The 23,737-nt window shown below is 40.3% G+C and overlaps 1 protein-coding gene across 4 annotated transcripts; it reads right to left on the reverse strand.

Annotated features, from left to right (window-relative positions):
• Positions 1–2,759: 2,759 nt before the first annotated feature.
• On the reverse strand, positions 2,760–22,457 carry kmt5b (lysine methyltransferase 5B). 4 transcript variants are annotated; one of them, XM_055154661.1, is made up of 10 exons: positions 22,312–22,457; positions 15,979–16,220; positions 13,306–13,453; positions 11,683–11,848; positions 11,164–11,273; positions 10,394–10,560; positions 9,234–9,253; positions 9,019–9,155; positions 8,070–8,269; positions 2,760–6,455 (listed from the first exon to the last, which is right to left on the reverse strand). In XM_055154661.1, exons 2-10 carry the CDS (start codon positions 16,130–16,132, stop codon positions 5,098–5,100), a joined length of 2,460 nt encoding a protein of 819 aa, XP_055010636.1. In that variant the 5' UTR covers positions 16,133–16,220; positions 22,312–22,457; the 3' UTR covers positions 2,760–5,097. The 4 variants fall into 4 exon arrangements, with proteins under 4 accessions (XP_055010636.1, XP_020789106.1, XP_020789107.1 ...); XM_020933447.2 differs by lacking the exon at positions 22,312–22,457 and adding an exon at positions 22,085–22,251; XM_020933448.2 differs by lacking the exon at positions 22,312–22,457 and adding an exon at positions 21,785–22,070.
• Between the last annotated feature and the right edge of the window lie 1,280 nt (positions 22,458–23,737).

Here is a 23,737-nt window from a genome sequence, read left to right on the forward strand (position 1 = left end):
AAATTTAACCTTGGAAAAAAAACGACATTCTTACTGTCAGTGAGGTCGTCTCTCCACGGATCTGACCCGTAAACTAGGCCTGGTTGCATCCCCCCCGGCTTGGAAACAATAAATTTAATGTCACACGGCGGAACATTTCGAGGCAAAGCGAGAACGTCGGCAAGGAAACGAGACGGTGACGTAGTGAAGATTTGAGAGTTTAATGTGACAAAAAGAAATGTCCAAATCCAAGTTAATAAAAAACAAACAAACAAACAAAAAAAAAGGATTATATTTAGATTTTAAGTGCTTTTAAGATGTTTTTTCACTTTAATTATATGTTTTAAAGAGGGGGTATTTTACTTTATTTTACCATCAACTGCGAAAACGTAAAATATAAGAAAATATATAAGATCACAATGTTGACTTTTATTATATAATAAGATCACAATGTTGACTTTTATTGTCTTGAAAATGCTGTATTCAACAATTCACACTTTCGAGTTTGACGCTCTCTTTTGCTCCTTGTGCTAAGTCACTCCCCCTTCAAAGCACGCATCCCGCCAATGAAAATACCGCACATCACGTCAGGTTTGTTAAGTTGTGTAGTGTACAGTTTTGTTTTATGTTTTTGTACATTTATGGGAGAATTGTCAACTGGGGAGGAGCTAAACGTAAGGAGTTTAGTTTGAACAGGGCCTGGGAAAGATCGCTAGATTACTCAAACATGCATGAATGGCTCTTAATCCTCTTCAGGCATGTTTTTGGTGAAGGATCGACGTTTTAGAATGCTCCAAAAAAGTCAATTTCTCATAATACCTCCTCTTTAAACAGTTTTAAAATTACAATCAGCGTACATGTTTAAGTCAAACGTAAAACAAATCTGATTTTTACGAATGAAACCACAAGCATCCACAAACTGTTGAGCCGTATCCTTTTTCGATTCAAGCAATTTGTGACGAAAATGCGGTGTGAAATGCTAAAAAAGAGTATTTCAAGTTATTTGGTGAATTGTGCATAATTAATACAAAGACAGGAAAGCCCCCGCCAACTCTTTGACTTGTTGTGAACTCTTATCGGGCGTCTCAAAGGTTTTATGATTGTTTAAAATGACAAAATAAAGTCTTCAAATGGTTTCAAATATAGGGATACGCCAGTTCTTTTGTACAATGAAGGAGTCTGGGATATTTACTCTTGGCAATTTATATATAATTACAATTGAAAGTTAGTTTGGAGTAACAGAAAGAAGCAGTGAAGACTTTGTGCCGTGTTAAAATTAACCTTAAAGGTGCACTGTGTAGCTGGAATGTTTCACAGTATGGCATTAAACCTTTCTATCGTCATGGAAACCAAACCGGACCAAGTTATAGGTCAAATCTGTGATGAGGCGACCCAACTCACAGCCAGAATGTGTGTTTTTCTGGGTATTTCTGAGCTATAAAACCACCTGTAATTTAATAAATGTAAAGTAGAGCTGTTTAAAGTCACACTGCGGAGCATTCCAGGCAGAGCGATGACGTATCCATGGAAACGAGCAGGTGAAGGACCCCCCCAACCAAAAAAGTTGGTGCACGGCGGCTATTATTCAAATGATTAAGTAGATGAGTTGAGAAATGTCGGAACAATTCACTTAAATTTGATGAAACAAAACTAAATAAACGTCATGAGATGTATTTTTATTTTAAAGGTGCATTATGTAACTTTTCTCGTGGAGATTCAGTCATTCTTGTGTCCGTGGAGAGGTTAGAGTTTTGCCTACAATGTTCCATAATAGCCACGTTTACATGATGTTTTTTAATTCCGAATTAAATGTTCTGAATTTAAATATTCTGCTTCGAGTTGACATGGAAATAATAATGACGAATTGTGGTTTATCTGGAAAACACTTAAATCGGCTTTATTTTATTCTGATCGACGTCTGGGGGTCGGGAAGAGTTCTGATTGGACAGAGACATGAATGTATTTACGTCGACCGGAAGAAAACACACACTTCAGCTGCTACCGGCTTTTCTGTCATCTCGGTTTGTCGTTACGTCGCGGACACAAACACGAGCCAAACTTTTTCCGCAGTCATTCTGATGATAATGAAGGAGCATCTGGAGAATTCTCTCATCACGATTTACGTCTGTCGGCTGAGGAGGAGAAGGGAAGAGTGTCGGAGAAGGGAGGAAGAAGACAAACGGAGTCTGAGGCTGCTCTACCTCAGCCCACTCCCACATCCCGCTCACAAATCCAAAGAGACATGGAGGAAAGTCCGAAGACACGACTGGTGGAGCCGGATTGAAGGGCGACATAAATGTTTACATGACCCAGGAATAATTTAATTCCGCTTTAAAATCGGATTAAACCACCCGCTTACTTGGATATTTAGTTTAATTTCAGAATAATCATTTTCAATAAGTGTTTACATGGTCTTTTAAAAGCAGAATTAATTTTTATTCAGAATTAAATAACTTTTATTCAGAATTAAAGCTCTCATGTAAACGTGGCAACTATTGCATTAAACTTAGTCCAATGAGGTTAATTTGGGTTTTCGATAATTTATGTTAAGTTATGTTCAGACCAAATGCTTTAAGTCTGAAAAAAAATAACCTAATAACATCTCAAACTCGATGAAAACAAACAAGCAATGCCAACAGGTCATGGTACAGGTCAGATCTGTGGAGAGGCGAACTCACTCACAGTAAGAATGCATTTTTTTTTTTTTTTTTTTTCAATACATGTTGAATTTTTGAGCAATAATAATAATGTAATAAATGAAACAAATGTAATGAACTAAAGAAGTTTTCTGCCATACTGTGTAACGTTTTAGGCAAAGTGCATCGTTTCCAGGCGACGTACCCTCCTCGAGAAAAGTCACACAGTACACCTTTAATAATAATTTAAATTCATACACATAACATCATTTAGTGCTTGCTCCTTTCCACTTATAAACCTTAAAATATTATAGAAAATAATCTTGGTCAAAATGCGAAACGTGAACTCGCCGAAACTCGCAAAATATCCCAAACGAACCTTCAGATTACAAAATACAAAAGTGTTTTAAACGAATTTTTTTCAAGTCAACCTCTCCCTTTAGTAACAATGATTTTTCCAGGAAGCCATTTTGTTTTTAAATTACTTCTTTTACATCAACACAACAGTTGATTAGCGAGTGATCTTTATTTACAGAAAAAACACAGGAAGCACCACAAACGGGAACGGCCCCACGACGTCCAGTGACTTCAACTCAAAAACACCCAAGTCGATTTTAACGGCGTTGGCTCGTTCTGGTTTACTTAAAGGCGCATTGTGTAACTTTTCTGGTTGAGAGTCTTTCCCATGCTGGTTGCCATGGAGAGGCCAAGTTAGTTACAGGTCAGAGTAAGAATTTTAAGAGTTTAAAGACATTTATCGAGGTATTTTTGCGTTATAAAACCACATTTTCATCTGAATAATTGCAAAATATGGAACTTGAATGCCGTATTGCGGAATTTTTTTTAGGTACGGCGATAACATCTCCATGGAGAAAAGCATTTGACGGACCCTCCACCAGAAAAGTTACACAATGCACCTTTAGTATACTTATATTTTAATTCATTTTATACATTTTGAACAGGTTTTAATATAGATTTTTCTTATTATAAAGCAAACTGTCTGCTGGTGATTTAATTTAATTTGGACTCAATATTTAATATTCTTTATTTAATTCATTTTTAGACATATAAAAGTGATTTTTGTGGATAAATCAAGACTATTTTCGACATTTTTGTAATTCTAGCAAAACTTAATTATCTGTTTATTCACAATAAGAAAAGATTAAAAGATGCATTGTGTAACTTTTCTGGTTTTGGGTTCGTCAGATGCGTTTCTGAGTCTTCCTATGTTGTTGCTTTGTCTGGAATGTTCCACAGTATGGCTTTAAAACTTTCTGTATTTATGGAGAAAAAAACAAACCAAGTTACGGGTCAGATCTGTGGAGAGGCGACCCCGCTCACAGCCAGAATACGTGTTTTTGTCTGTATTTTTGAGATATAAAACCAAATGTAATTGAATAAATGTAGAGTTGTTTAAAGTCATACTGCGGAACATTCCAGGCCTCACAATGACATCTCCATGGAAACGAGCAGGAAAGGAAGCAGGTGACGTACCCTCCACCAGAAAAGAGACACAACGCACCTTTGAAATCTAACCTCAATAACAAATATTTTAGCTCAGAAAAAGAAATTAGAGACAAATCTTCAAAATAATCACATAAGTTTGATAAAGTGCTGGGTAATAAAAAAATAAAATAAAAAATAACTTTACAAGTACTCGCTCAATGATCAATGATACTCTAGTTCAGTAACTCCAAATTGAAATTGGACTAGTTTTGATTTTATTTACTTAGAACTATTTTAAGATATTTCAGGGTATTTTCAAAAGTTTAAATTCAAGCAAAATCCATCAGAGGAATTAAAAAACAAAAACAAAAACGCACAAACAAAACCAAATTCGTGGGAAATATCTTAAACTCACACGCCCTGGGATCAATAAATAAATTCAACTCAATAAATCAAAACTACTCAAAAGAAGACCTATTTTAGACCTGGTTCAGACCTGGTTTAGTCCAGGTTTAGTCCCGCTCTAGACCTGGTTTAATCCTGTTCTAGACCTGGTTTAGATCTGCTTCTCAAAAAAAACGTTTAAATAATCTGGGCATAATAAGTAAATACATGTTAAAGTTGCACTGTGGAACTTTTCAGGCGACTTATTTGCCTCCATGGAGACAGGGAGACCATTACTACTGTGTTAAGAATGTTTCAGAGTGTAGCATTAAATTGATGTGTTTCCATGGATACAAGCAGCTGTCAGGTCAAGGCCAGATCTGTGGAGAGGCGAGCCCGGATGCAATAAGAGTGTATGTTTTTCAAGATGTTTTTGAGCAATAAAAAGTGTAATTGAATAAATGTAAGCTGGAGATATAAGTTTAAAGCTACACTGTGGGACATTTTAGCCATGGGACAAGGTAGTAGGCGATCCCTTTATCAGAAAAGTTACGCAGTGCATCTTTAACAGGTCAAAACTAGAGAAATAAAGTGTAATATTGTGAGTTGAAGTCACTTTCGTTCGTGTAGGCGTTGTGGGTTTGCGGTGAGCTTATGCATTGAGCCTCAGGGACTGCTCTTCTCTCCTCGTGGAGGAGATATCTATGGTCATGGAGTCTTTGCCCACGATCAGACGGAGCCGTTTCGCAGGAGGAAGTGGAATGAAGTCGTCCTCGAACTCTGTGTCAAAATAATCCTCCTCCTCATCCGCGTTGTCTTCGTCTGATGAAGGTTCCCCCATCACCTTCGGGGGGCGATGTGCTCCGTTTCGCGACTCCACACTCTGAGAAATGTCCCCGTTAAAGGGCATTTGGTCGGGTTTGGTGGTGTGAGCCGCCCTCCGCGCATCGTCCGCTCCTTTCAGCTGGATTTTTAGCTTCGTAGAGTTACTGTGCACCACCGGAGCGTATCCGTTATTGAGTCTGGACACGTAAGAGCTGCCTTTGTCCTTGTTGTCGCGGTCCTTGCTCAGTTTGATGCTGATTTTACTGGAAGAGGAGGAGGAGGCGGAGCTAGCCTCTTTGGGTTCGTTCGTTTTGCTGCTGTTGCTGTCCCTCCTCCTGCGTAGCGTTAGCTTGGGTAGCCCCGTGCTGTTTTCCAGAATGAGCTGAGCGTCGTAGCGCGTGATCCTCCGCTTCTTCTTGGTTTTATCCGGAGAACTGGACTTCCTCTTGTCCCTTCGGATCGATTTGGACATTCCGTTATAATCCCGATGTGCGTCCGCGTAGCTTAGCAAAACATTATTACTATCACAATCCGAAAAGCTGGCGTTACTCCCCGTCAGCGGCATTATCGTCTCTGCGTAGTTTTCGCATTTTATCGTCCGCTCCGACCTCAGCAAACCCACACGTTTCTGCCGCGTACACCTATTACGACTATACCCTGTGCTGACCGTGGGCAAGCTCGCCCCCTGCTGGTGGTGCAAGTACTCCTCCATGTCGGCCGGTTCGGTTTTAATCACAACTCCGCCGGGAACAGAGCTAGCACCGTCCAAACTATCCTCCTTACCTTCCTGATTTTTAATGGTTCGAGTTGATCTCCGAGTTCTATAGGTGGCGCTGCCCTCGCTGTTTTGTAGGCTGCCGTTTTCCTTCGCAGCGTGTCTCGTGATGCACCCCCGTGAGCCCGGAGTCTGCGGCGTGATTTCCTGTGATTCGTGCTTTTCCTTTTTGACAGACACGTTCTTACATTGCGTGGTTGCTTTAGCGTCCCTGAGCGCTCGAGAGTCCCTCCTCCGGCTCCTCAGCGTCAGTCGGCTGAGGGAGGGCCGGGGCTGGGACGACTTCAGTCTCTTTGGTACCCTGTTATTGGTGACTCGACCTTGTTTGGAACATGAGGTAGAAAGGGATCTGGTTTGAGTCCTGTTTTTGTATTTCAGACCAGATGAAGATGATGTCCTTTTTCTGGCAGCTGCAGAGACAGAAGCAAAGAGTTAATATTTCAATTTCATTTCCTGGGAACATAAAAGAGGGCCAGACTAGACTACTTGACTTATAATGAAGAAATATCTAAGCTAAAAGATACTTCTAAAAAAAACATTATTTTCAAACACATCAGATGGGCTTTTTTAATGATTTACCTCACTGTAACATCCTGTAATCTCCACACTTTCGGACGGCTGATATGCCCAACAGAGCACAGACACGGCTGTATCACGGTTGGTACAGGTGCCTTTATATTGTCAATAAAGAGTAACTAAAACCCTCTGATCCTTCAGTGGCCTCATACTTCACTGTGATTGGTTACATCCACCTGTCACTCATAACAGGAGCTGACAGATAGGAGGAGTGGGAGGGGAAAGTGTCTGTGTTTGAACATAGAGCCACACTCAAGAGAAGCACTGAATCTGGATGAACTAGACACAGGATTCACATCAGGATTAAGTTTTCCAAACATATTACCTGGGGGGATATTCCATGAAGCGAGCTAAAGCGAAAGCCTGGATTAAATAGCAGTAACAAGCACCCGGAAACAAACCTGGTCAGGACCAGACTAGCTGTCAAGATTATTTTAGCGCCGTCTCCAAGAACGTCTAAAGAAACAGTTTAGTCAAAAGTTTCAGCAGGTGCATCATGCATCTGTGTTAGAGGAACACCTGTCAGTTGATAAAGTGACCTTTATAGTCACGTGTCGCTTGAGACTTTTACAGTCCAGACGCTCCTATGCACGAGACAAAAGTGTGTGTATGAAGCCTCTGGCCATTATTTCATTCAAATGATCTTGCACATGTGGCTGTTGTGAGGAGCAGTGCAGCTTTTACACAGACAGGCGCTGGTTTTCACTCTGAGGATAACAGTGGGTTCTGTCTGTTCGCTCCTTCATCACATCTGTCTCTCTCTCTCTTTATTCCCTCGTCTCTCGCTCCGTCAAACTGCAAACACCGTGGCGCAGATATGATCATTTCTTGTTCGGGTACATGTGAAGATTTCCGTTATAACTTCACTTTTACGCACAGTGGAACTTAAGCTCAGCACCTAGTACCGTGCATCGAGAGAGGATGAGGCAACTTCATTCCCCGGCCATATTGCCCAGGCTCCGTAGTCCGCACTACGCAGCAGCCTCCTCACTGGAGCGACCGGGAGAGGAGGGGGAGTCGTGTCTTTCCTCTCGCTCCTCAGATCAGAATGACGGGAAAAGTTCCATGGCCCAAAAATCAAACATTGCATGTGTGCGCTGCGGTTCCTCTCTCGTTTATTCAAATCATAAAAAAACATCAAATTGTTGGCCCATTTTCTGTGATGTCGGTGCTCCATTGCTCTGGCCTTCCCAGAGTTACCACGAGGACAAAGTGCAGCTCGCATTTCAGGCCTGAATTAGCTTTGGTCAGACTCAGTCTTATTTCTGTCATGGAACAAGTTGAGGCTTGAGCTGGAGATTCAGCTCAGGATTTCAGGATAAGCCACTTTGATGGAATACCCCCGGATCTCCTCACCTTATTGTGTTTGTGTAACCTTACCTGTGTCTGTGTGTGTGTTGTGTGTATCCTCACCTGTGTGTGTGTGTTGGTGTTGTGTGTATCCTCACCTGTGTGCGTGTTGGTGTTTTCCTGAGTCTCTGCGTCCGTGTGTGAGCCCACAGAGTGACTGTCTGATCCGGCTCCTTTCTCTCCGAGCTTCTTCAGTCGGTTCAGCCGTTTGTCCGTCTCCCGCAGACCGTACTTACTGTTGATGACCGGCACCTCCACAGGAAGTCCCGCCCTCGACTTGAACGCCCCCGTGCCACGCCTAAAGCAGGACAATCAGGAAAATGTGACTTTCTATGGCTTGGTTTAGTTTATCTCGAAGATCCCCAATTACCTTCTGAAAACTATGGGTCTACGTTATATTCCAACAATTAAAAAGACCTCAAAATTGACTAAAGCCATTTCTTCTGTCTACTTATCCAAAACCAGTGATGCGTGGGAACATTTTAATCATTATGTTTATCTTACGCATATTTTAAACACTGCCAGGAACATTAAGATTTGAGAAAAGATCAAAATATGCACAGATAGATAAACTAATACAAGAATCTCATGCGTTTCAGAACATGTTTGCAGATGCCTGGACTACAGGGTTTGCAAGATCACACAGTAAAACAGAATATTTTGGTTTCTCTTGATGCTTTACCTGGAATTTTCCACAGTATAACATTAAACTTGATACTACCAGGTCAATTTATAGGTCAGATTTGTGGAGACGCAACCCCTCTCATAGTAAAAAAAGACTGTTTTCGCAATAAAAGTAGTTTCATAAATACAACATTAAGAAGTTTAATGCAGTACTGTGGAATATTCCAGGCAAAGGAATAATATTTGCAAAGGAATAAGCAGGTGGCAGCTCCTCCAACAAAGAAATTACATAATGCGCCTTTATATAATTGTGGGCTTTGTGATTTGCCTTTCAAATTGTGTTTAATCTTGCATCTGTAATCTGCATGTTTAAAAGCGCCGTCCCTCTCCGTCATAATAACAATAATAATAATAAAAACGCACCTCTCGCACGTGTAGCATTCACAAAACTCATTATTCTCGCCAAAGAAGCCGTCGCCGTAGTAACAGGAGATCTCTTCCCCGGGCTCGATGTCCCTCAGGACCTTCACGCAGGCTGTGTCCCGACCTGTCGACACAAACTGAACAGAACGAGGCAAAATGAGAGGCTGGAAATAGCAGTTATATCAAAAGTTATAATTAAGTAGCTTTGAGTTTACCTTGCAGTTTGGCCGGCAGTCTGAAAAATACGTAAAGAGGAACAACGTTAAACCAAACTTTGAACACCAAAAAGGAAAAAAAAACTATCTAGTACCCTTTATAAAATATTTCTGAAGTTAAAATCTACAACAATTCACCCTTATGTAACATTTAATACTCCCTACAACTGTACAACTCACCCTTATGTAACAGATAAGCCTGTGTTTTCCTTATGACCTCTTGTATTTAACTGTGATAAACTGTATTTATATTACAATATTTGTTTTTACTTACTTGTATATACATTTATATAATTTATGTCTTATTTGACACCAGTCTCTTGCCATTTTTATTTTATTGCTACTTATTTAGAAGTTTATTACCATTTTTTAAAATAGTTTTTTTACTCGTTATTGTAATATATTGTGACGCGTGAGCTACTGTGTCTGAGTAATTTCCCTTGTGGATCAATAAAGTTTGTCTAAGTCAAATTATTATTTATTAACAAACAACGATGAAGTGTAGTGTTAGAGAACGTGATTTCTACTTTTTTTTGGCGAGTTAAGTCTTCGCGGGGGTCATGTCTTCGTGGGGGTCATGTCTTCGTGGGGGTCATGTCTTCGTGGGGGTCATGTCTTCGCGGGGGTCATGTCTTCGCGGGGGTCATGTCTTCGCGGGGGTCCAGCCTTCGCGGGGGTCCAGCCTTCGCGGGGGTCCAGCCTTCGCGGGGGTCCAGCCTTCGCGGGGGTCCAGCCTTCGCGGGGTTTCATCTTCAAGGGCTTTCGACTTCGTGAGTTTCGACTTCGCGAGTTTTGTCTTCGGGGTTTAGACTTCGCGGGGTTTAGTCTTCGCCAGTCTGACTGAGTCTGGCTGAGTCTTCGTGGGTCAAGTCTTCGTGGGTCAAGTCTTCGCGGGTCAAGTCTTCGCGGGTCAAGTCTTCGCGGGTCAAGTCTTCGCGGGTCAAGTCTTCGCGGGTCAAGTCTTCGCGGGTCAAGTCTTCGCGGGTCAAGTCTTCGCGGGTCAAGTCTTCGCGGGTCAAGTCTTCGCGGGGTCAAGTCTTCGCGGGGTTCAGTCTTCGCGGGGTTCAGTCTTTGCGGGGTCACGTCTTCGTGGTTTGTCTTCGTGGGGTCAGTCCTTGCAGGTCAAGTCTTCGCTGGTCAGTCTTCGCACACACTCGTACCGTGGTTGATGAAAGCTGCCGGCCCGAGCCACAGCTGGGCGCAGTTCTTCCTGGTGGAGTACATCACACTGAAGTCGTTCTCTCCGTGTCTGAGCAGCTGGTTCTCCTCGCTCTCGGACAGCTCCGCGATACAGCCCACCAGGTACTCCATCTTATCATTCCTCTTCCTGAAAAACAACAACAATTCACTTTAGTCTAGTTTATTTACACTTTCCAGCTGACTATTACTCACCCTGTACAACAACTCACCCTTATGTAAGAGATAATACTCCCTACAACTGAACGAACAACTCACCCTTATGTAAGAGATAATACTCCCTACAACTGAACGAACAACTCACCCTTATGTAAGAGATAATACTCCCTACAACCGTATAACAACTCACCTTTATGTAGCAGATAATACTCCCTACAACTGTACAACAACTCACCCTTATGTAAGAGATAATACTCCCTACAACAGTACAACAACTCACCTTTATGTAACAGATAATACTCCCTACAACTGTACAGCAACTCATCTGTTTGTAATAGATAATACTCCCTACAACTGTACAACAACTCACCCTTATGTAGCAGATAATACTCCCTACAACTGTACAACAACTCACCCTTATGTAAACGATAATACACTTCATTTTAATTGTGAAATGTGCTTCAGGTTGTATTCCGAGTTGGATCATTACCACAGAATGAAATTTCTTATCAGCGCCAAAGTTTTCTGAACGTTCCCAGACCTGCAGTTATAATAGATCCCCGTGGCCTCTTACCATTCTTTAGTTGCCACGATTTTGGCTCCGTTTTGCTCCGACGAGTATCTGTTACAGGGCAGGATCTCAAAGCCGCTGTCCTGGGCAAACATTCGCAAGTAGACAAAAACCTGAAGAGAAAAAAAATGTGATGTTTACTTCAAGCATCACTTAAAATTCCTGATGATACAAACAGTGATTACTTTCGAGTCATGGCAGAAAATGCAAATAAAAGCAGAAATTTGTCTTTATATTTAGTTACTAAACCATGTAAATGATGAATATTACACGTTATTACAATATTTTTAAAGAACTTTTGGATAAATTCATGTAATGTAGCTCAAATTTTTGCATACACAGAAGCCAGATCAGAATGAAACAAAGGCGTATGAACACAAAGGGAAGTTTTTTTGATGAGGAATTATAACAGATCAGCTGACTATGATTTATTTCACGCATGGTTCAGTTATCTTTAAAGGGCCCAAAGCTCCAGGTATGTTTTTTCATTCGGAAACAGTAAAAGCATTTCTTATTTCTCACATGTTGTTTGAAGAGTTTTTCTTGAGCCTTGGTTTTATGGAGGAACAGGTTTCTGGCCCAGTCTCCGGACGTCAGAGCTCTGAACGCTTTCTCCAAGTTGTCGTGTTTTTTGAAGCGCTCGATGATTTCCTTCAACTCCTCTTGTCTCCCTTTAACCGGACGAAACCTGAGGAGCAAATACAACAAAACAAGATCAGACGTGTAACCAGAACTAAAAACACTCAGCTGTTTATCAGTTTTGATATGGTTCAAAGTCTTGGATTATAATACCAAGGCTGTGTCACTTTAACAACTTCCCACATCAGTAAAATACAGTCCACAGTTGTCTAAACCCAAAGTATAATAACACAACGCTGTAGTTTTGTAAAGTTAATTCAGAAATGTAAAAACTAAAATCTTAATTTACTTTACTATATCAGTGACTAGGGCCTTGCTATATTATCGTATTTTTTGGACTATAAGTCACACTTTTTTTCATGGTTTGGGTGTTTCCTGCGACTTACACTCCGGCGTGACTGAAAATTTTCACACTGAGAGTCGCGTGACGGTGCTCTTGTGTGTCAGTATCTGTTACTCCTATTACTCCTGTACCACTGTCACTTTGCTCTACTGCGCATGTCTCCTGCATGTGTCCTGCTGCAAGTAGCAAAATATGTGGGGATGGAGAAAACAGGTTCACGGTAATCGGGCGGGTCTGCCATGAAGCTTTCCTGAAGTCACTGGATGGATGGACAAAGCCTGGACTTCAGTGACACCGAAACCATCCTGTCGGGATTCAAAAAGACCCGAATAATTCTAACTGGAACTGATGCTGAGTCTGACGACAGCGACACAGAAGAGGAAGCGTCGCTCTGTTTACCTTCGGAGGTCGTGGAGTTGTTCAGAAGTGACACCGAGGATGAAGAATTGAATGGATTTAGTGATTTGGAGTGAGATGGAGAGTTTGTTAAACTTGTTCTGTTCTGTTGTTTATGTTATAGTTTATCTGAAGAACTGTTCATATGTGACATTAACAGTCTGTTGTTCTCTCTTCTATTGTTATTACTAGAACTGGACTTTACACATGAAAGGTCAGTTCCTGGTCTCTGATTTTACAAAATAAATTTCCCCAAAAAAGTGTGACTTATAGTCTAGTGCTACTTATAGTCTGAAAAATACAGTGCACAAAATTCAGCTGCTCCACAATGGAGTCCAACAGTCCCACCCACTTAGACGTCTGCTCCAGTTCCAGTTCATAAATACTTCATTCTTTGTTACCATAGACTTTTCCAAAATTTAAAATATTACAGAGTTCAAAGGCACTGTGAAGGCTAACCAGCTACATGCAAACTAATATCCATAATGCGATTATTTTAAGTCCAAAAACCACATTTAAAACTCAAGCGAAATGTTTTAATAACCTGGCAGATTATAAAGTTTCAGAAACAGATTTTAAATTAAATTATAGATCTTCTGCTCATTAGCCAACATGAAACTTTCAAACTTTTCAGAATGTTTATAGGAAAAATTAAACTCACTTCTGGAACAGTGGGGTGTGCTGTCACTGTTGAGCTTCACAGTAGCACCAGCCTCCATCACCACATGTAATGCAGTGTTAACATCTGAAACCCAGTGAGTACAAACCTGGTGTTCATTTTGTGGGTCTGAAAGCCCAGGTACGGGTCCAGGATGAGGCTGGTGGTGAGGTCATCGTTCTCACACAGCTCTTTGGCGGTCATCCCTGAGGAGGGCACATACCGCCGCTCCGACTCCAGGCTGGATGCAGTGAACCCTGGAAATACAAGAGCACATCACGTTAGAATCACAGGGTTCCCGCTCTTTTTTACTATCAAAATTTCAAAACTTTTTCAAGACCTAAAGTGAATTTTTCAAGACTTTACAGCACCTACATGTGTAGAACTGATCAGACTTTTAGAGCTAACTATGAAATGTTAACTCTTTCCAATCACCTTACGGTTTGGTATTATCGTTTTTAACATTCAAAATAAACAAAAGGCGCAGATGTTTAGAAATAATCATAATCGACTAATGAGAACTTAAAAGAATGTTGTAGTTGCATGAAAAAGATACTAAAATTCCATGACTTTTCAAGGCCTGGAAAATGACATTTTCAATTTTCAGAACTTTTACAGGATCTCCATGACTGTGGGAGCCCTGGAATCATATCTGAAGTAAAAGTTAAATTTTATATGAAGAAGTATTAAGCAACACATCAAAATTGGGACAAAACTCAGCACTAAACCCTAACTAGAAAAAGGCCAAACTTTGAGATTTCCTTAAAATGTACAGTGCATTATAAATAAAATGCATTATTATTAAAATTATTCAACTAAATCTACATTAGCGCTGAAACTGAGCCTAAACCAGGACAAGTATGAACGTGCCCAGAAAATATATATTTTCTACATTTCTCTACAATGTTAAGAGTCCCTATGCGTTCTTAAAAGTGCAATAGAATATTTTATTACAAATTTATTAAAATGTCCTCAGGCATGTTAACATTATTCACTTTAGAAATATAGTGAATAATTCTGGAGTTCCACTGAGCCTGGAGGTATGGAGGAGATATGAGACAATTACTTCATACTAACTATAAAGCCGATATAGTTGGTCCATGTGCGTATACTAGTCTATGTGCTCTTATACTTGTTCTGATTCAGCTCAAGACTCTAAAACTATTCAGGAAAGGTTCATTTCTGTCCTGTCAATGGGACTTTTTCAGTATCAATACCTGATCAAATGAGTGTCTAGTTTGAATACCAGTTTTTATTAGGGATGATGAGAAACAAGACGAGATTTTGATATAATTTAATAAACAAATTGTGTGGTTCAGTTCACGATTTTGGCTTCACTGTTTTTATATAAATTTAAGTTTATAGTTTTGCCGTCATAGTAGCACTGCTTTTTGGTGTCACAGTGAGGGACAGGAGGACACTGGACAAACTGCTCTCTCCATCATGGACATTCCGGCTCACCCACTGCACCAGACTATAGAGGGACAGAGGAGCTCATTCTCTCAACAGGCTCCTACAGCTCTGCTCAAACAGTGAGAGATACAGGACTACTATTCATACTATAATACTCCCTACAACTGTACAACAACTCACCCTTATGTAATACATAACCCTATGTCCTGTCAGTCATCATATCATTGTTGCTCTGTCTTCCTGTGACCTCCTGTATCTTTTTTTTATTACTTATTTTTCTATTTTATTTTGACTTGTACATTTACATTTATATAATTATGTCTTATCTGACACCTGTCTCTTGCTATATTTTTTGCTATTTATTTAGAATTTATTATTACCGTTTATATTTTTGCTCTTTATTATTATATTTATTGTGATGTGTGAGCTACTGTGTCCAAATAATTTCCCTGTTTGATCAATAAAGTCTGTCTAAATCCAAGTCTAAGTCATCACTTCTCAAGAGGAGTTACTCACCAAAGTTAACCCCTTTTTTACACAAATGTAAAAATATGGGGGAAAAAAAAATCTCATAAGATCATCTTTCTTATCTTGTAGCAATTTTGTCTCGCGAGATCTTGTCCCACCCATTGACTGTTTATATAAATGGCCACAGTTAACATAACATAGCTAAGTAACTAAGTAGTTAACTAGGTACCGTATTTTCCGCACTATTAGGCGTTCTGGATTATAAGACGCACTGTCATTAAATGGTCTATTTTTCACAAATAAACCGCACTGGACTTTAAACGAAACACAACAGTTGGATGGGTCAGTGGTTTTGTTTGTTTGTTGTGTTCACGGTGACTCTGGGCTTTGTTCAGTTGTGGCGTGTAGGGAGGGTGCTGTCTGGGACCGCTGGATTGTCGGCGTGTTCGCAGTGACTCAGTTGTTCAGTTGTGTCTAGAAGTGGCACGTTAGACAAAATTTTTCGGTTCGTTCCTCCGTTCCGTTCCTCGTCGGAGTGATGAGTGTGTCTGTGGGTGTTTTTCACTGTGCGGTCGCTGTCTGCTCCATGTGTGTTTGCGTGTTCTGCGGATGGTGCGGCTTTGTAGTTTACTGAAGTCGTGCTGGGACACCCGAGTGGATTCGTGTATAGGGCGCTCTGGATTGTGTGCTGCGCAGTCTTTTTTTTTTAATAGCCCGGAAAATACGGTAACTCAGTCGCTTCTAAATCTGGTTCCCATTGACTTCCATTAGAATACTGTTTGTAACTGCTGCTATAAGTTAAATTTTGGTCTTAAAATGGTCATTAACCCGCTCTACATGATCCAAGTGTTTTTTCTCGCTATTTTGTTTTCAGTACAACCCTATCTTATCCTCTACTCACTCCGGCTACATCTCCGGCTCCGCTGCAGAGCCTTGCTGTGGCGTAGGGAGCTCTTCTGTGTCTGGGAGCGGCTGGCGGGCGTCTCGCTGGTCAACTTGGCCCCGTGTCGTCTGCCATTTAAGACCATGTTCTTGGATTCGCCCAGCCACTTCATGCCCACAAGCCCCCGGGTCCAGGTGCATTTAGTCTCCGAGGTGAGGAAACGCGCTCAGCTGGGGAAGACTGGGGTCAGAGTGAGAAACCTGCGAACACAGAAGCACAGATCCACGCTTAGACAAGAACCAACCATTTATTTTGTTCAGTAGTGGAAACAAAATGCTCAGTTTTGTTGCTTAAAAAGGTGCATTGTGTAACTTTTCTAGGGAGAATGTTGTTGCCTGCTGACTGGAATGTTTCACAGTATGGCATTAAACCTTTCTATCTTCATGGAGACCAGACCAGACCAAGTTACAGGTCAGATCTGTGGAGAGGCGAGCCCACTCACAGTCAGAATACCTGTTTTTCTAGGTATTTTTGAGCTATAAAACCACCTATAATTGAATAAATTTAGGCTACGTTCAGACTGCAGGGCTTAATGCTCAATTCCGATCTTTTTGTGAAATCCGATGTTTTTGCGAGGTCGTTCACATTTCCAATTAAATGCGACTTGTATGTGACTCCAGTGTGAACGGTAAATGGCCTGAAAGTGTCCCACATGTGCACTGGAGACACGACGACGTCAACTCCATGCGTCAACCGCAGCGAGCGTGATCTGTGTTTACGGAAGTTGTCCAAACATGGACGTGAGCATTGAGCACCTGGCGATTTTACAGTTCCGGTTTCCGCCTGCTTCAGCGCAGAATAGTGACGTTTGTCGCTTGTTGATAACGTGTAGGTCGGATGGATGCGCTTTGGCTGTTCAGACTGAAGTCGCATGTCAAAAGATCAGATATGTATCGGTTTCAGGAGCACATATCCAAGTGTCCTGGGTCGCATTTGAAAAAAATCGGATCTGTGCCGTTCAGACTGTCATTAAAAGATCAGATACAGGTCACATAGAAGCCAAAAAATCGGATTTGGGTCACTTCAAGCTGCAGTCTGAACGCAGCCGTAAAGTAGAGCTGTTTAAAGTCATACTGTGGAACATTCCAGGCAGAACAATGACATATCCATATAAACAAGCAGGTGACGGACCCCCAACCAAAAGGTTACACAGTGCAGCTTTGTGTAAAAACAGGTTTGTATAGACTTAAGATTTTCCATGACTTTTCAATAACCATTCCTCAATTTTCCATGACCTTGAATTTACGCAAGGTTATTTCAATCAGTTTTGCACTTTTAGTAGCTCAGACTGAATAAAATCGCCGTAGGGATTTCTAAACAGAGAAAACACGTCAAATGTTCAACCAACTCAAAGTCACAATGTCGAGTCAAATGAATTAAATAAAAAACATCTTTAGTCTGAACTAGGGCGGTGCAAAAATATTGAAATATCGATATATCATATCGCTTAATGTGACGGTACAGTATCAATATTGTGGGCTGCTATATCAATATATCGCCAAGAGTATTTTTTGGTATATTTAACTCAATTATTTTGTTACAGCTACAGTTTGGTTGCTTGTTTAGAGAAAAGAAACTTATTTATGCAGCACATTTGACATTTTCACAGTTTTTATGATTAAAATGTTTGTGTTTCATATGAACTTTTCACAAGAAGTGGTTTAACAAAGACTTTTAGTATCACAGCCATGGTTTAGCCTTTATTTTTTATTGAACTGTATCGAATTGATTTGAAATATATCGTATCAAATCGAAAGTGCACTGTATCGTGGTCTGTGTATTGAGACATGTATCATTTCGGTGACTTCTTAATGATACCCAGTCCTCGTCTGAACTTTCTGTAGCTTGACCAGGCCTACAGGTAGTGGTGGATGAAGTACTCAGTTTTGTTACTTAAATAAAAGTATAGATACAGGAGCAAAAAAAAAATACTCAAGTAAAATTGTCATCTAAGAAAATCTAAAAGTAACAAATCTCTTTTCATGATATGCATCTCACGGTACGATATTTATTGCGATATTTTGAAGAGGCTAAGATAATTGTAGACAGGACACTTTTTTGCTTTTAAAATACCTTGACAAGGTTTTGGTGTGAATTATTTCCATCATAATCCCATGAATTCAAGTTAAAAACATATTTCTTCATGTTGTCTACACCGAAATGAATCATGGGATATGTAGTCCCTGATGTTTATTAGCTGTTGCCGCTTTAAACAATGTATTTAAGCAAAGGAACTTGTGATTCGATATATTGTGACAGCCCACGATATTATTGTGAGACTTTTGACAATACGATATCACGATATTTTGGTTATAGTTACATCCCTATCGAACTGTAAATGCGTTAAAAATAAACCCTCAGCCTTTTCAACAGGTTTTAAACGAGAATAAAAAACACTTTTACTTTTCAGTGCAGTTCAAAAACGTAGTGGAGTAGAAAGTACAGATACCTGCTCTCAAATAAAGTCAAGTAAAAGTAAAAAAAATCCACTTGTTAAGTACAGATACTACAGTTTTAACTCAAGTACTTTACTACTTATACTTTTAACCTTCCACCACTACTTTAGTTTGTTGTAACGACAGCACTGATGTCAATATGTCAAGGAACTAAAATGTTTACTCGCTCAAAATAAATAAATAATAAAAATAAACAAAGAGATTATTGATACTTTGCAGCTGACGCCATCAATATTCCCTGGGGGTGTCATGCTAACTGGAGGCACTGCTCAATCTGAAGCTCTGACGTAAATTAGTCTTTAATCCGATCTTTGTTTGAACACAACCTGACCAGAAAGAAGTGACTTTGTCTTGGAGCTACAACAAGTGAACTGTTAGTGCCGTTACACAAGTCCCTCTCAGATAACGTTAAAGTCACAAGCCAATTTAGCCAACGGTTTTTCAGATAGTCACATCAGACTCCTCAACGTGACCACAGACCATTAACACTTTCACTGATCATGCCCTCTTTAAATTAACTGTGTAATTTTCAAGGTTTTCAGACAGTCTTCTAACTTGTATACATTGGGTCACCATGGTAACCGCTGAAGATACACAAGCAGAACCCCCCCAGCATGGTGTCAATTGATCCTAAGAGACCAAACAACATCTAATCAGCAGGTTTCACACACATTAAGCATAAATTAATGGAAATTTGAATGGACGCAATTAGCAAATCACACAGGATGTAATTTTTAAGTATCATAAATTCCTCCAAAAATGACAAAACACAAGAGATGGGACGAGACAAACTTTCCACGAGACTGGGTCCACGAGAACGAGACAAAACGAGATTTTAACATAATCCCTAATATGTAAATTTCACGATTTATTTTCCAATTTTGGCATTTATTTAATTTCATAGTTTTATTTCCACTCAAGTGCTGCTTTTTAGAACTGTAAGAGATGTAACTCACCAACAAGTGACCCTTTTTTGTCCAATCTAAATGTAAACACAAGGACAAAAAAATCTCAAGATCATTTTTCTCTTGTGGCTATTTTGTCTCACGAGATTTTGTACCAACCATACTAAACACATATTCTTATTCTGCATAAAAAAAGCTGCCAATCCTGTAGTTTAGATCTGCACAAACACGTTCTGAAATGATATTCATGTATTAGTTTCTGTTTGTATTCAAGTCTCATCTGGATGTGTTTAAAATAAGAACTTTGAACAGAATACTGTCATTAAAAAAACAAAAAGTAAAAGTATCACATGCGAAATTTACTGAAGTTAAAGTATTACACTATCAGTTTAAAAATGTACTTCAAGAGAGTACCTCGCTAAGATTTTGAGGTCTAATAAAGCTTCATCCCGAAACTGTTTCTGTCTGTATATTTTTGTTTGCTCAAATAACAAATGTGTTAAAAATAAACCCTCAGCCTTTTCAGCAGGGCTGAAACTATAATAAAAAATACTTTCACTTTCCAGTCCAGTTAAAACATGATACCTGCTTGTTTGTTTCGCTCTGTACAAACACATTCTGAAAGGTGATTCTTTTATTAGTTTCTGTTTGTATTTCAGTCTCTTCTGGATGTGATTAAAATATGAACTTTGAGCAGAAAAAAAATAAAATAAATAATACTAATACTAATAATACCAATACTAACAATAATAATACTAATACTAATACTATTACTACTACTACTACTACTAATAATAATAATAATAAATAAATAAACATTTGTAGAAAAAAATAAAAATAAAAAATATAATAATAATAATTGCTATATAATATAAAAGTTAATTAAAATTGCTTCAAAACTGTATGTTTCCAACCAAAAATGCACTCACTGAAAATGTAATAATGCTGTAAATTTATTATCTGCATGTAACTAATGGGTCTTGTCTGTTTTTATGAATATATTTGATATTTTTCTTTTACAGACAGGTGCGGAAAACTAGCACTTGTCATCTGGCCTGTCTAACGCGATGGTGATGTCCTTAATAAACATAAATAAAAAATAAAACAAAATCACAAATCTCGTCAACAAACTGCGCTCGGATATTAATATTCCAAAATCATTCAGTCCTAATGGAGCAGAGCTGTTGCATTGTGCAGTTAAGGTGGACTCATTAACCACAGCCTCCTCTGAGTTCACTATTCCACGGAGAAGCATTAAGAAGAAGAAGAAGTAACATTACGGATGTGTTTTGCGTTACGACCTTAACTGCCAATTTCCAAGCAGTAAACAGTAGTCTACGCAAATGTCTACGCTTAACCCATCCTGATGAGAGTCTTAATGCAAGGTCGGTTCTTGCATCAAACACACTGGAGCCGCTGTGAAAGGCGCTGATGAATATTGTAATTACACCGAGCCAGAAGAGTAAACAAGGCGCAAAACGTGGAGGGACAGCGCCACCCCGCGGTAACCCAAAATAACGCAGGTTTAACGCTGTCTTGTCAAGCGCGACAGAAGCAGCATCCAAGTTATGAATTATTCTGGATATCCCTCTGAAATGATCAAAGCTGTTAGTGTTTATTTTATGCTTTAATGTGCGATTGCTTCAACACTGCACGAGCTGTTTCCACATGTGAGCGGCGGATGCTTCGACGCGTATTCAGGATTTTAGAATAAATACAAAGAATAGTGAACACAGAATCCACAGGAGACAGCAGGGGGCACGGCGTGGATCGGCGCGGTTCAGTTTGGACGCCGTTTGTGCAGATCTGGCCCGTCTCCACGTTGAGTCCCTCAGCTGCGGGCGGACCACAGAGCCCAGTGTGTCCCTGGATTTTGCATGCATCCGACACCGGCTCCGGCTCTGAAGGGCTCAAATACTAGAATAAAAGCTCAGGGGGGAAAACCGCGTCTCCGGAGCCGTGCACTGGCTACACCTGCGGATGAACGGAAATGGGGCATAGGGCAGAGCAAGAATTATCCTCATTTGCTCGAGGTGTGGCGTTTGTGTGTCCAAACTCCATATTTAAAGCGACGTGCTGCGGATATCAATACTGCAACAATTAACGATACCCGTGCACACAACCACACGTTTTTCCACATTAAAACATCTATCTGTACAAGCTCTCTACAGTTAATAGTGAAAGTAAACACACACTTGGAGTTACTTTGTGGTTTTTATCTCACGATAGCATCAAACTGAACTTCAGTGCAGCTAACTTAGCACGACTCCGCGATGCCGATTCCAAACATTCAACAATCAGAGCGATTTTGAGGTTTTAAATTAAGCTTTACACACGCAAAATGATGGTTTACATTGGAAAATAACCTCCAGATTTAAAACAAACATGATCCCGTGTACGTACCTGCAAAGCCCTGATCCTCATGCTAGGCTAGGCTAGGCTAAAGCTAAAAGCGTCCTGTGCTTGAGCTCGGGGGGATGTGAAGCCTTCAGCAAATCTGTTTTGTGAGCGCGTCAAAAGTTCCCCCGGCGCTCCAAACTCGCAGAACCGCACTCCGAGGCTTTAACAGAGGAATAAAAGCCCGGAGAAGTGTCCACATGCCGCGTTATTTACAACAGAAACCATCTCTTAAGCCGAGAGCATTTTCACGCAGCGCCTCGGCTCCGACAAAACCAAAACCGCACGGCCACATTTCATACTTACGGGGGTGTTTTTGTCAAGATAAACGCAGAGCAAAGCGGTGGATCTTAAAAAAAATATTCCAGGATCGACACTCTAGCTATAACAAAAATATCAGAGGAAACCCTTTTTTTTTTTCGGAAATTAACATTAAAATTCAAGATGGCGGCCTAGCACGGGAGCGAGAGAGAGAAAGGCGCAGCTCGGCCATCCCCAAGAAAATAGATCCAAAACAGACGGAAAAATCTCACCCGTTTGACCAAAAGTGTGGATAAACAGTCAATCAAAGGCTATTAAAGACTGTGAATCAGCGTGACACTCTGATAATAGCGTGCTATTTGAGAATAAAGTGTTAAATCGCCGGGGTTTGTGTGCGCCACGGCTCCTCGGATGGAGACGAAAGTAGCGCCGCATAAACAAACCTCCTCTTCTTCCTAAAACATCCTCCACGGCCGAAGAGCGGCTCCCGAGGACAAGGAAAACACAGAAAGCATCTCAAACTCATGCATTTAAACACGTTTGCAGCTATAGTTTTAATGCACGAGCCCCCTCCTTGCTCCTTAACGAGGGTCGAGTTTAATTGCGTAAATAAAATCCTTACTGGAGTGTTCCTTGGCATTGATTGCATGGGTAGTAGTAGAGGGCAACGCCAGGAAATCCCATAGGCTGGCACAGAAAAGTTGAAGTAAATTATGAATTAAAGGGCATTATACTAGTTCTCTCACTAGTCACGGGTTGTGTCATTCATTGGTGGGTGGTTGTGTTGTTGCAGATTTCTTGGGTCTAGTCTAGGGTGGCCAGACGTCCCTATTTACCCAGGACAGTCCCAGTTTTGAGCCTTGTGTCCCCTGTCCCAGTAGATTTATACAAAACCTGTGATTTGTCCCAGTTTTACACACAAAAAGATGTCCCAGGTGTCCCTATTTTTGACCAATTTGATTCAAACCAGGTCTAAACCAGGACTTACATCAGGACTATCACAATTTTTGACCAATCTGACCCCTGCCAACAGTAAAGAGGAGCATAAATTGCAATTTGTTTTACCCGGGACAGTCCCAGTTTGGAGCCCTGTGTCACCTGTCCCATCAGATTTATACAAAACCAGTGATTTGTCCCAGTTTTACACACAAAAAATGTCCCATGTGTCCCTATTTTTGACCAGTTTGATCTAAACCAAAACTAAACTAAGACTTAACCAGGACTACAACAGGGCTATCACAATTTTTGACTAATCTGATCCCTGCCAGCAGTAAAGAGGAGCATAAATTGCCATTTGTTTTGCCAAAATACAGAAAGCCTTGTTTGCAGTTGACCATAAAACAAAAAAAATGCAGAGTCCCTCAGATTATGACTGACACAAAAATGCTCAAAGTTACACGCTCTTATCACAATTTTATTTATACCAAACATCCCAACGGGAGGTGTGTCTCAGTTTGGAATTTTTAAAAATGTGGTTACCCTGCATAGGTTGGCACAGAAGTAAATTATTAATTAAAAGGCGTTATACTAGTTCTCTTACTAGTCACAGTTGTGTCATTCATTGGTGGGTGGTTGTGTTGTTGCAGATTTCTTGGGTCTAGTCTAGGGTGGCCAGACGTTCCTATTTACCTGGGACAGTCCCAGTTTTGAGCCTTGTGTCCCCTGTCCCATCAGATTTATACAAAACCAGTGATTTGT

This window comes from Boleophthalmus pectinirostris, unplaced genomic scaffold (genome assembly GCF_026225935.1).
Source record: "Boleophthalmus pectinirostris isolate CB_2022bp ecotype Guang Dong unplaced genomic scaffold, ASM2622593v1 HiC_scaffold_19, whole genome shotgun sequence".
NCBI classification, from domain to species: Eukaryota; Metazoa; Chordata; class Actinopteri; order Gobiiformes; family Gobiidae; genus Boleophthalmus; species Boleophthalmus pectinirostris.

Bases quoted from the DNA above. Each gene is read 5' to 3' on its own strand.
- kmt5b (XM_055154661.1), bottom strand. From the start codon at position 16,132: ATGAAGTGGCTGGGCGAATCCAAGAACATGGTCTTAAATGGCAGACGA. The intron at 11,274-11,682 runs GTGAGAAATAAG...TTTTCTCTTCAG, and splicing joins AAAAACTCTTCAAACAACAT to GTTTTTGTCTACTTGCGAAT. The intron at 10,561-11,163 runs GTAAGAGGCCAC...GTTGTTTTTCAG, and splicing joins ATCGTGGCAACTAAAGAATG to GAAGAGGAATGATAAGATGG.